Below are 13,569 nucleotides of genomic sequence, written 5' to 3'. Positions count from 1 at the left end.
GCGTCCGGTCGCCTACCACCGGACGCGTCCGGTCGCAGATGTGCCGCTCTGGAACCTTACTATAATCGATCGAACGCTGCTGTCCTGCGTCCGGTCGGTTGCCGCCAGCGTCCGGTCACCTGTCTGCCGAGCCACCGGTCCAGCGTCTGGTCCAGCGTCCGGTCGCCTCTGCGAGCTCATTTCTTCGCGATCTTGCATACGGCTTGGTTCCTATCTTCATGCTTGGACTTTGTTTGATATCTTGGGTCTTTTCTTGTGCTCCTAAAGTCTTGCTTAAGGTGTTGATCATCGGATCATCACGTCGCCTTCATCCAAGTCACGTCTTGCACCCTGTTGGACTACAAAACAAACACTTGCAAATTCATTAGTCCTATTTGGTTGTGTTGGTCATCAAACACCAAAATCCAAAGTAAATGGGCTAGGGTCCATTTTCCTTACACTCTCAACTACTGGGCTGTATAAGGCTGCAGGATCACCTGGGCACACACCTCTTGGCGATCCTAAACGCTCCGTATAGGGCGTCCGTTCGTCCAGACGGATCCCGCACTCACCCACACCGCCTCCGTCCGCGTCGCCCGCGAGCAGCATCCTAGCTCGCGCCCTCGTGGACGCGCGCCTCGCACAGCGAGCCCAACGCGCTAGGCGCTGGCTAGCTTGCTCCCGGACTCGCGCCTCCCGTCGCGGTCGTGCTCCATCTGCTTGCCCCTGCCACTGCTGAGGTTCATGCCGCCGACGAGCTCCACACCGGCGACCTCCGCGCCACTCCATGGCTTCGAGCTCCATGCCGGCGTCGAGCTCCGCGTCGATGAGCCTCCATTCGTCCGAGCAGCAAGCAGGTGCTACGTTGAAAGCGCATGTTGCAATAGTATATTTCAAGTGTTTCAGATATTTTCATGGTATGTTGCAAGTGTTGTATATTGATGTTCGGGATATTGCACATGTTGTAATGGTTATACACGTTTATTTCAAGTGTATGTTTCAAATATTTCATCTGTTCCTTATGAATGTTGCAAGTGTTTTGTCTGGATGTGGCAAATAAAGATCTAGATGTTGCATTATATGCATGTTGCAAGCATATGTTTCAGGTGTTTCATACGTATGTTTGCAAGTGTTTTATCTAGATGTTGCATATATTTGCAATTGTTTTCAAATGTTTTTTAGGAGTTTTCGTAAGTGTTTCAGACGCTTGTTTCAAGTGTTTTATCTGTCTTCTTTTGTAAGTTGCAACTGTTGCATCTAGATGTTTCAAAAGTAAATCAGGTGTTGCACATAGAATACGCGTGGGAAGCAGCCGGCGGTGCAGGACCACTACTGGTGTGCTTCCGAGCCTGACGCGTTAGGTGCTTGTTCGCTCCCTGTGCCAGCAGCGTCTAGAAGCTCGGAGCAACCACACCATGGCCCCGTTCGCTGGTCTGAAACTTGGCTGAAAGTGACTGAAAAACACTGTTCTAGCTAAAATATTGTGAGAAAAAAACACTGTTCCGGCTGAAAAAAAAATTGAACACACTTCGTACCAGCCGAACGAGGCCCATTTGGCGGGGTGTTTGATAATCCAATCGACACTTTCCTCAGTTCCCGAAATAAATGCACGTATCGTCGTGAAACCGCTTTTTCAAATTTGACTAGAAGATGACAATAATATGTGGAGATCTATCCTAATTAAAAACTTTTGGAAGACATTTTTTTCTCTAGCTCGAACGTCTCGACCTTAGTTCACACGTAGCAGCACAAATTCGCGAACCGCATATGGGCACAAGTTCTCAACTGACTCAAGCGCACTGAGATTAGAAACGCTAGTCGACCTGCTCGACATTACAGCTATACGAAAAGTTACTATTACACAATTATGCACTAATAAGCTACTTGGAAAAAAGTAAATAACTGACATCATAACACACGTGCAAAGGGATTCTTGCGCTGAGCAGGAAGCACATATGAAGAACATGCAAACTGGCACAATTCTCACGGACCAGTAATCTGTTTGCACATGAAAATCATCGTTCTGAAACCAACCAGGTTTTAACAGCAGACAATAGGTTTCACTGGAAGTGGACACCACATCACTTTCTTATGTATAGGTTAACATAGGACAGGACGCATGATTGACGGCAGACATGAACACCCTCGGCACAGGGAAAGCTCCTGACCTCCTGTACTGATTGTGAGCAAACCGCATGGCTAACAGACACATTTCCTCGACTCCATGACCACGGCACTGGTTGCTAGTTCGGGCTTTTCACTTCTTCAGATGGGGGAAGCACTGGTACACGTCTGTCTTTGGATGCTTAGCCTCGGCATGCTCCCGGCACTTCACTTCAGTCGTGGTACACATGAATGTTTGCATGCATACTTTGCACTGTGTTCACGTTGGCCAAAACGAATCAGCATCAGTAAAACACTTCAGACGTCAGCTTGTGAAAATATGCAACCGAGACTAAAAACTTGCAGAATTACTTCAGTTTGAGTACATCTAGAAATTTTGAACTCCTCTATTAAACGTGAACTCTAACAAAGAAACTGATACAGCTTGAATGGAACTACTGGTGCTAAACAGTGTTCCATGGTGCCATCTAATGTCAATGCATATCTAGGCCCAAATGTGACTTAAACCAGTTAAATATGCCAGACACGTCATGTGTAAGCAAGTACATATGAATTAATGAGATTTTGGACCTCAAGTGGCACACTTAAACAAAATTTAGACTCATCCATAATTTGAGAGTTTAGGGATCTCCATAACACTGTGAATAAGTTGAAGCTCCAAATAGATTCAAAGCATCAAACAGTTCAGGGCAGAGCACAGTCCAGGTTGAGTTCAAATTCCAATTCCAAGCATTGGATAGGAATCTAGTGCCTGATGTAGAACAGTTTGCACAGACAAACCAAATGGACTTAAGTTGTTTTTCATGGGCAATAGTTGGGATTAGTACAATAGTGCCATTTCTGAAGCCAAATTTCGCTACAGACAACTGTTTCCATCAATCAACATAATAAATAAATAAATAATAAATAAGCATATTTGTCAACAAGGCAGTAAGCACTATAAGCTAAGCCAACCGCTGGATTGGTACCCAGTGAACAAACACAAGGGGTCTGTTTGGATACACATGGCTAGTTAGTAGTTGGGGCTACAAATTAGCTCAAATTAGCTATGGTTGGCTAGCTAGTTAGATAACAACTAGTTCTAAGACTTGGATAAAAAATTAGCCCACCTATTAGCCCTCATCTTTGGATGCACTGCGGCTAATTTGAGCTAAAAATTAGCCCATGGTATACAAACATGCCCTAAGATTGGACCGTAACTAAAACTAGACACACAAACGGTGTTGCCTGCTTGGCTGATCTGAGAAGCCCCATTAAGGGAAAGGATGACATTATGACTTGGTTATGTTCTTTGCCATATACTATAAAGATAGAGCTTATCTTATTTTCAGCCTCCAATTCGAGTGGTACAAACTAATAGCCACATAGCACTATGTAAACTTACATCGTTCATGGCATCCCCCACGTAAAATTTCACAACTGATCCTAACCGTGGAAAAGAAACTCCAATCTAAATTACAGCTACAGTCACTAATCCAGCAGACTATTCTATAAGCACAACATGCCCTACCGGTCATCAAGGAATTCCCACCAAAAGATATCAAAACGCAAGAGCAAAGACACGGATCTAGACAGGGTACCTGGATGCTCATGGCCTTCTTGTTGGTCTCGAGCTGGCTCCCTGCACAGCGGAAACACGCAGATCCATCAGATCGGAGCATCCTCCCAGAGCAATCGCACGAAGAAAACACAAACAATATCGGAGAACCGGAAGGGACATGGTGTAGAAAGAGGAGGGGCGCACCCTTGGCCGCCTTGTTCTTCTCCAAGTTGCGCTCGCGGGCCATCTTGGACTTCTGGCCGTTGCCACCGCCCATGGTGGATGGATCCGGCGACGATCGATGGCAGCTACGCTCACCTCGCCCTGTTTCGCCCGGCGGCCGGCCCGCGACGCTCCGCGTTAGGTTTGTGGTTCACGGGAGGCGAGGGGGATGGCAGATCTCTCCGATGGATCTGTGGCCGACGCGGAGCCGCCCAACGGGATTGGAAAAGCCGTGCCGGAAAGGCACTCATGAGGAGATCTCCGCCGTCCATCCAGCCGCGAGGAATTATTATGTACAGTACGGGCCTACGGGGAGATGGTAGCCCAAGAGGCATCTTTTAGCCACAAGATTTTGTTTCAAGATTTGTGCACCAAATAGATTTTAAAGATAAAATCTTTTATTTGCGCTAAGAAATACAAATCATGTCTCTTCTCTTAGGCATTATTACACAAAGGGGTTATCTTATTTCAAAAATTTATATTAGCACATATTAGAGTTGTAGAATTCAAACATTTGTACCATTCAAAACTCGTATATTCATGTTATAATTCCATAAAATTCAAATATTTCAACACATTCATATCTACTTTCTCTTATTTTTTAGCATTCAAATATTTGAACATATTTTAAATAAAATACATGAAATATTTGTAGCATACGATATGATCTTCACATATCACATTTGAAGCTCTAGAAACAAACTAGAAGACATACGATGTGATTTGTACACATAAGATTAGAGCTTTCCAAACATAGCATACATCTAAATCATAGCTCATAGAATTGAAAGTGATGCATTGCAAACCCGGCCGCATGACTGGCTCATGCTACAAACAAAACACTTCAATGAGGTATAACATAGCAGCCTAACAAATAGCCCATCAATAGGATGAACCATGTCGGGGAAAACTCGATGGCACCATCAAAGTTGAATATTAGAAATGAAGAAAGTAATAGACATTTGAATAAACGAAGAAAGTATTAGACATTTGCATGCATAGTTGAATAAAGTCAGGACAATAATAATGAGTTTGCATGTAGAGTTGAACATAGAAAATAATGTGTGATCTTATATTAGAAATCAAAATGGCGTATCATTCAGCATATAACTTAACACTTGCAATTATTATTCAGCGGAACATCGAACCAGTATCAAACTATTTAAAGTTAAATCAATAGCAAATAAATATTCAATATTTCATAATTGCATCTTAGTACAAGACGAGGGCTGATCCCACTTAGGGCCTATTTGGATTCCCTCTCCTAATTCTTTTAGAGATCTAAAAGCTTTAGAGCACTTTAGCTCACTTTTGAGATTTAAAACTCTAATGTGAGGTGGCTTAAAGTTTAGAGCTAACTTTAGACCACTTGTTTGGAGCTTTAGCTCTAAAGTTCAGAGCTCTAAAGTTTAGATGAGGAGATCAAAACATGCTTAATCTTTTGGTTTGTATGTGCACATGTTCATAATTGTTACCGGCATCAATGGAGGTCAAAGTAAGATGCACACACCTATTCACATAAACATAACCTTTTTCAGTCTGTGCACACGATCCAATTTTTTATATCCACATTACACGGCTTCATTTGCATGAACAATCCATGGTCATGATCACTCTTACAATTGAAGGTGGTGCACCATTTGGCCACTTTTATAGCAACAATTTAGAAGAAGTAGCGGTCCTACCTATTCAGATTTTGTACCAACATAGCATGGGTTATATTTTATAGAATGCATTTTTAGAGGCGGTATTTTATAGAATGTATTTCTAGAGGCCGTATTTTATAGGATGTATTTTGTAGAATGATTCTCGCCTGCACTCCCAATGCACCAGATACTCACTTGTGAGTATATATAGAATTATCTCTTTTTATAAGTATTTTAGAAACTTGTATTTAATATTTTGACTACTAAACGTACTCAAATGAAAAAGTTTCAGCTACAAAATTTTAAATCTTGTCAAGCACTGCGACTTTGGAATATGATGTGTCTCCATCTGAGATTGTTTGAAAAAAAAATCAAAAGTTTGAATCTTAAAATATGTGAGTATAAAACAAATATTTAGGACATTAAACAACTTCAAATTAAAAACTTATCAATAGAAAACATGTAGACCAGGTCGGTCACTACAACTTTAGTATTAACTACATGAACATTCAAGGTTGTTTAGAAATTTTAAATTTTAAATGTCAAAATCTATGAACTTAAAACACATATTTAAGACTCTAAACGACTTCAAATCAGAAACTTTTTAACTACAAAGTTGTAGACTGTATTGTGAACTACAGCTTGCTGTAGACCATGCCAACATCCAAGGTTGTATGAAAAATTTAAATTTTAAAATCTATAAACTTAAAACAATATTTTAGGACTCTAAATTGTTTCAAATAAAAAAATTCTGAACTAAAAAATTGTAGATCACGTCAAGAGCTACAATTCTGATATAAAGTTTATCTTCATTCAAGCCCTTATGGAAAAGTTATGAATTATTTTTGTATGCAACTATTTATAGAGACATGCATCTTAAAATGCCCGTCTCTTAATCAATTTTTAGAGACGGACGCTTAGAATGCTCTATTAATAACAATTTTTAGAGACGAGACGGGCACCCCAATGCGACTGTCTATGTTAATCGATGATTTTAAAAGGCGAACGTCTTCTGTAAATCATTTTCAGAGGCAGACATTTGTCTAGAGGTTATCTGGCCATTTACTTAGGTGGTCTCTAGATGTGCCCCCTAAAGCGGTCTCTAGATGTACTCACCTCTGTTAACTAGAGAGGTCGTCTTCTAAAATGTTTCTATGGTAGTGTCCACTGGTTGCACCATGGCACCACATACCTCTTGTGAAGCTAGTAGCCCTATCTTGATCTCAACCGAGCCATGATGCCCTTGGTGTAGCCAGCATGGGCGCAGATCCACTTTCATCTTTGCAAGTAGATCTACTAGGGCAACGAAGTCTAATTTTTGGGTTTAAAAGAAGGGAATACAGGGGAAATTATTTATATATACATTGATAGGAAAGTACAAAATATGAGGTAACCTCATCAAATTTGTGAGGAGGTAATCATATGCATCTGTTCTATGTCCACCTCTTCATTCAAACGAGAGACATGATCATTCCATCCCATAAAATCCTTCCTATTAAACAAAAAATGGGATTCAATCTAGCATGAAATAGGACCATCCCATTTCTAACGCAAGGATGGACCTAACATAACCCATCCCACTTTATCTCAAAATTAAAAACATGCCAAGATGGTAGCCTAAACCCCAAGGAGCAATCACAAGAAGTTGTGCTAAAGCAAACACATGATTTAGGGATTTCCAAGGAGAGGCCTATAGCTGTTTTTAAGGGAAGAATGTGCAAGGGTTTTGTAAAATTAAAAGAATATATTTACCATAGAATTTAAATCAACCTTAAGAAAGATGAAGCAATTTACAAAATATCAAGTTTTATGGAATATACTAAACCATTAGATACATGAACCTTTGTGAAGAGTTTCTCTTCACAGTATAAATCGGATACATAAAAGAACAAAGAAAATTATTTTACCTTCCCTCTATGTTTGTAAGAGTAAAACTACCTATGGAGTTCTGAATATCATCCTTTAGCTGGTCTATTTCATTGCTCCTGTGTCCAAAGTATGCTGGCTGATTGGGGGGTGGAAGGGTAGTGCTTCCATTGTCCAAAGCGTACACAACAGATGATATTATTGGTCTGTCATCTGGGTTTTCTTGAACACACAAGAGTGCTATATGACTACAAAGCAAAACTTCATCTAGCAGACAAGAATCCATAATAGATGAATCTACCAAATCTTTTGTGTTCCCCTCTGTCCACATGCTCCATGCCTGAAACCACCAAAGAACCATTTTGATTGTGGTAATTCTTATATGTTTATAGTGACTAGACAAAGATTTTAGTTCACAACTTGTCAAAAGACATATACTCGCATAGGCTATAAGGTTTGGAAAACCCATGGTGTGATTCATGGAGCTTCTCCTTGTACCAGTTACAACCTCCAAGATTAGCACACCAAAGCTATAGACATCAGTCTTGATAGAGAAAATGCCTTCCATTGCATATTCAGGAGCCATGTAACCACTGCTTGACCATTTAGTAGTAGAAATTATTTCATGCATTCGAATTAATTATTAGTTTGGTAATTACATAAGAATTGCTACTCACTATTTTGGGACAACACGTTTGGTATTTGCTTTTATCTGGTAATCACTAAAGATCCTCGCCATCCCAAAGTCTGCTATCTTGGGTCTCATCTCTGCATCTAGTAAAACATTGGCGGCTTTGAGATCTCTATGAATTATGGTCAATCTCGAATCATGATGGAGGTAAAGAAGTCCTCTTGCAACTCCTTTGATTATGCTAAATCATGTTGGCCAATCTAGCAACATTTTTCTTGAGTTATCTACATATAGAAGAAAATAAAAGGGAAAATAAATATATATTTAAGTTTTTTTAGATGTTGTTAGTAGTTCAGTGTCACAAGAACATGCCAAAGAGGGTAGCATCTGAGCTTTTGTTGGGCAGATACTCATAAATCAAGATCTTTTCATCACCCTCAACACTGCATCCTAGAAGTCGAACTAGATTTCTGTGATGCAATTTGGTTATGAGAATAACTTCATTTCTAAATTCCTCGGTTCCTTGCTTAACCTTTTGATAGCAACTTCCTGACCACCAAGTGTTCCCTTCAGAAAATATTAATCAAACCTAGCAGTTTGTCATCTGTCATGCAGCTCTAAAATCAATAGAGGAAACTACTACCAAATGAAAGAGTTGCCATATAAACTTTGCCGAAACCTCCCTGTCCTATCTTATATGCATGAGAGAAATTGTGCGTTGCTGCCACAATATCATCAAATCTGACAAAGGGTAACACAAACTCTTGGGCGGAGTTTATTTCTCCAAGTTCATCAGATGTACCCATACCACCCAAAATTAGCTTCTTGCTCCTTTTCCTATTTCCTGTTTTACCTGCATCCATTTTTTTTTTGTGTGGCCAGTGATATTCTCCTGAAGAGAAACGTGAAGAGTTGAGTTGTCCAGTACCTTTGAACTTTGCGAGTGAAATGCCCACGATCAGTAGAATACTGCTCGTCAGAACCGTAGGCAGTGCAATCTTCAGTGCATTGGTCTTTGCCCTTTGACCTGTGCAGAGTCCATGCAAGTTCCATTTATGCAATCTTCAGTCTATGGAGAACACATGCAGCAGAGCTCACAAAACAAAACGCACCAGCACGCAAGCCAGCAGTCCGGAGATAGAGGGTGTCGCTGCCGATGGCGTCACCCATCTTCGCCGTGTCGATGAGCTCCCCGGCCCACACCAGGCACCTCGTCACGTCCCCCGCCGACGCGGCGGTGCTGCTGCTGCTGAGCCGCAGATTGGCGTAAGCGTACGCCACGCAGGATCGGAGCAGTTCCGGCTGCACTCGGCGGCTCACTCCTCCATGGTCCTGTTGCCGACGCACACGAACTCGTCGGGCGACTTCATCCCGGCCAGGGCCAGGAACCCGTCGCCGCACCGTGGCGCGTCGTCCTTCCGGCGGCAGCCCCGCGAGAAGGTGCCGGCGCTCCACTCTCCCGCGCTCACCGGCTCGAAGCCGTCGAGGCACCTGCACGTCAGGACGGCCTCGGTGTTGTCGCAGTAGCCGTTGGGCCCGCAGTGGCCGTAGCGGCTGCTGCACGACGACGAGCCGGTCGGTGGCCGCCACACCCCGAGGACGGCCCACGCCATGCTGCTCCTGTTCCAGCTCTGGAGCTGGTACTCGCCGGAGTAGGTCAGCACGTACCTGGTGTGCCGTGTGCGGCGCGACGTCGGAGAGGGTGTAGGTCAGGTACATCTGTTCCTCGGTGCTGACGAACACCACGTAGACGAGGCTGGTGTTGGCCTGGTACTGCCACCGACCATGTACCCCGTCCAGGGGGCGCTCCGCATCACGGGACGACGACGCGTCCCGTTCCCGGTCCCGTTCCACTGCCAGTCTGCCAGAGGAAGAGCTGGATGACCCTGTCAGGGTCCGCGCCGAACGTGAAGCTCCTCGGCGAGGGTCGCCGGGACCCTTCCACGACACCAGCTGCTCGCCGCTCCGCGTCCTGTACTTGATCCGGATCTTCATGCCAGGGAGCAGCGTGTCCGCGGGGTGCTCGAAGCTCTGTCACAAGGTGGTGCCGTTGGGCGACCTGATGACGAGGTCGCCGTTGTAAAGGAGCACCGCGGCGAGGCCACTGGCCGCCGCAGCTGGCGATGCTGCAGGGCTGCCTGGGACGACACCACCGGTGACGTTCGTTGTCCAGACAGCGCGGCCGTCGGCGCCGGACAAGGCGAGGTCCGAGGTGTCGGCCGCCAGGGACAGCGTTGGTGGAGGGGACGTGCTGTTCGTGAGAGGGGTTTCTTTGTTGGCGACCCACACCACGGTGAGCTCGGGGATGTCGTCGTTGTACCATATGCCGAGGTACAGCTTGGCCGGAGTTGAGTCGTTGGTAGGGGAGAAGAAGCCCAAGGCGAAGCTGCCGTCCTCCGATACGATGGTGGCACCAGGGGAGAGCGGGCTTGCCGGGGACGATCCTGTCGTCGGATGCACATGGACATGGCGCCAGCAGGAGAAGGAGAAGGCCGGCCGCAGTGTAGGTGATAGGTGAGCAATAATCCATCCGGGTATGGCGTTAGGCCAAGTCTGAAAAGCTTTCTGAGCAGGGATCAGCAAGAAAATCTGAAGTTATCACACTTATCTTCCTTTGGCCTTGGTCTACGAGCAGTAATGAAGCGTGCGTTTAATTTGACGATCTGGGAGAAGAAATCTCGCTTCATACTTGAATGGATAACAAATAATCACAACAACGTCATGCAACCATACACGTTATTGCTCCAGGCCAAACAACTTACTGCGAGTCAGCGCCTCAGTTACGCCGGCAGCAATATTTTTTAAAAAAAATAGACGCGCCATGGACTAGATATAAGAGTTCAGACTATTTCTATGTTTAATATTTCAATCGACGTTAGACAGGTTTTGTGGACTGTTTGCTAAACAGAAATGCTATACAACATTTTAGAAAAAAAAAAACACATGGATTTCTCCCTCTCTTTTTTCAACTATCTTCTGGGCCTCCCTGCTTCAGTGCTTCTGGTTTCTGGCCATCTGGGCGTGGCCCATGGTACGGATTATAATAAAAGCGAACAGGGCCATAAGTATTTGTGATCTTTTTTTTATCCATTGTGACATTGAAAAAATACCTATTGTATTGGATACTACAGTTTTTTCATAATAAGTTGATAAATTCTTTTAGTATATACGTACGCCACCAATCGCTCATGTCAAATGTGTTTCTTGCTAAAACAGATACAATGGCAGTATCGCTGCAACTCACTCAGAAGAAGAACCAAGAAATATGTCTTTCTTGATGCCTACTAGAGGCAACCTTGAGCCACGAGGTTTAGGCCTAGTGCACCGGATTATTTCATCCTCCTATAATGTTCACACATGCGTGCTGCTCTATAGGTTTAAGGTTCTGTCAACATTCCTCATCACTGGGTTGTAGTGCTATCGTCAACATCTTAGGTTACATCCTACTCTGTTGCATCTTCTTGATGATGTGATCTCGACGTTTGGATTCAAGCTTGATGTTGCAACCACTATTTATATACCCAGGCCCGGCTCTAGGGGGTGGGCGGGCAACCGCCAGGGGCCCATGGAGCTAGGGGGCCCAAGACCATATAGATCATTCGTATATATAGGCCTCGTTTGGTCGGGCTCCGACGGTTCCGGCTCCAGCGGCCGACACCCGGTTACTGTTCACCGGAACCGTTTTTCTCTCTCCTCCTTTCCTCTCTCACTGACACAACCGGAGCCGGAGAAGCTCGTTTTTCTGGCTCCGTGGCTCCGACTCCCGGCCGACACCTGGCTACAGTGCAGGAGCCGGAGCCCGCAGGAGCCCAGCCAAAAGGGGCCATAATTTTGTATCTGGCATAACTAACGCATATAAGCCTTTGAAGGCCCATCAGCCCATGCCGTAGGCCTCTTCCAGTCTTGCTATTGTACGTAACCTGGAAGCATTCGAGCGCAGGCCGCGGAGTCAAGAGACAGAGGACGATTCGTTTTCTGCCGGCGCCGAGCCACCGACGCTTCCTAGTTCCTAATCCCAAAATCTCCCATCGAGTGATCGAGGCATCAACGCACACGTGAACACGGACGCCGACGGCCGACGCTGTTGCCGCACCGACTCACCAGCTCACCGCCGTGGCACCGTGGCGCCGCGACGACGGACAGCAGACGTGATCTCCGTAAGGAACACACAAATACCCATGGTCGATTAGTATCTTGCATTCTTTTTTATTTGTTTTGTGTATGCGCTATGCTCGTACAGTGGTGTGGTTATAAATTTCTAATCCAATGTGTTTATTTGAACTAAACGTGTACTGCAAAGTAATCTTTAGTTTCTTGTTACACTATTGTTATGTTTCATGAACTAAATGTGTACTGCAAAGTAACTTTTATTATTCGTACTAATATATATTTTAATTTTTATATTAAAAACTAGTTCATCAAATCAACGCTTGCCCAAGGGCCCTTAAATTGTAGAGCCAGCCCTGATTATATACCCTGTACTAATTGTCGATGATGTTGGTAGTCGGACGGGTTCATGCCCCCTCCTCCCTCCCTCCCCCTTTTCTTTTTCTTTTTATTTTTTCATCTCCCACTAAGTCGTCCTATACTTGTGGGGTTGGGGGGGGGGGGGGGGGGGGGGGGGGGGGGAGGCGGTATGGAATGCAATAGAAATTTGGTATGGAATGCAATAGAAATTTTCTATTCCTACATTTTTTCTGTAAAACTGAACTGATTTTTATTCTTGTGAAATTCATGTGTTCTAAGAAAGCCTTAGATACATTGTTTGATGACCGCTCCCACTTCAAAGTTATTTATATAGTGTTTTTTTATTGAGCAGATACTTGTTTTTTCCACTTTGTAAATGATTTATCAGGGTCTTGTATTTCACTCTATCTTCTTTCACCTTTTTGTACATCCTTCTGTTTTGCACATCTCATATCAAATCAAACGATCTTTCCATTTTTTTCCTTTTCTATTATATTTTGCATAGAAAGACCATTTGGAATTGCAACTTTAATCTCGCAAATGCATGTAAAGTGCAATAGAGAAGTTGGATTTATTTCTTGAATAATGGCACATATTTGTGATAGATAAATAAATATAGGGATGTTTCGGGTTATTGTTTGTGCAGCGTCAGTGGTGGATAATAGTTTATTAACTTGTGAGGATATTATGCTTTTATTCTTACATTTTCTGAGGACATGTTCTTATTCTTATATGGTTAACGTGGCATTTTGAGGGTGATTTGTTCATTAAATGCTAAAATAATAGATACCTAATCATCCTGGCCCAGTACACATGTTTATTTTCAGAGGATTCTAGCCCAGGTATGATTCTATGTAATGCAGGCCGAGGTACATGATCGTAGCCCAAATCCAAACAACCGAGCGGGGCGATCCATGCTCCGAGAGGCCGAGACAAGCCGCCAAGGGGTGAGGCAGGCCATGAGCCGAAACGAGCAGGCAACGTGCCACGGGCCACCAGCCACGTGTAGGCCGCGCCAGCCACACGAGCCGTCGCCGAAGCACCCGCACCACGTAAAAAGATGCACACGGCGGCGAGCGCAAACCATATTTTTA

General features: G+C 44.1%; 1 protein-coding gene and 1 pseudogene across 1 annotated transcript; both read right to left on the bottom strand.

Annotated features, from left to right (window-relative positions):
• Positions 1 to 1,935: 1,935 nt before the first annotated feature.
• LOC136494050 (uncharacterized protein At2g23090-like) lies at positions 1,936 to 4,073 on the bottom strand. Its single transcript, XM_066490193.1, has 3 exons — positions 3,848 to 4,073; positions 3,684 to 3,724; positions 1,936 to 2,356 (listed from the first exon to the last, which is right to left on the bottom strand). The coding sequence occupies exons 1-3, from the start codon at positions 3,918 to 3,920 to the stop codon at positions 2,237 to 2,239; spliced, it is 234 nt and encodes a 77-aa protein (XP_066346290.1). The 5' UTR covers positions 3,921 to 4,073; the 3' UTR covers positions 1,936 to 2,236.
• A 3,341-nt stretch (positions 4,074 to 7,414) lies between these two features.
• Positions 7,415 to 10,538, bottom strand: LOC136494043 (receptor-like serine/threonine-protein kinase SD1-8; annotated as a pseudogene).
• Between the last annotated feature and the right edge of the window lie 3,031 nt (positions 10,539 to 13,569).

Source organism: Miscanthus floridulus, chromosome 1 (genome assembly GCF_019320115.1).
Source record: "Miscanthus floridulus cultivar M001 chromosome 1, ASM1932011v1, whole genome shotgun sequence".
Classification (NCBI taxonomy): Eukaryota; Viridiplantae; Streptophyta; class Magnoliopsida; order Poales; family Poaceae; genus Miscanthus; species Miscanthus floridulus.
The sequence above is the reverse complement of the archived record's forward strand: the minus strand, read 5'-3'. Positions and strand labels throughout refer to the sequence as shown.

Excerpts from the sequence above, each read along its gene's own strand:
- LOC136494050 (XM_066490193.1), bottom strand. The coding sequence starts at position 3,920 with ATGGGCGGTGGCAACGGCCAGAAGTCCAAGATGGCCCGCGAGCGCAAC. Across the intron at positions 3,725-3,847 it reads GAAGAACAAGGCGGCCAAGG|GGAGCCAGCTCGAGACCAAC; the intron begins GTGCGCCCCTCC and ends TCCGCTGTGCAG. Across the intron at positions 2,357-3,683 it reads AGAAGGCCATGAGCATCCAG|TGCAAAGTATGCATGCAAAC; the intron begins GTACCCTGTCTA and ends ACGTGAACACAG.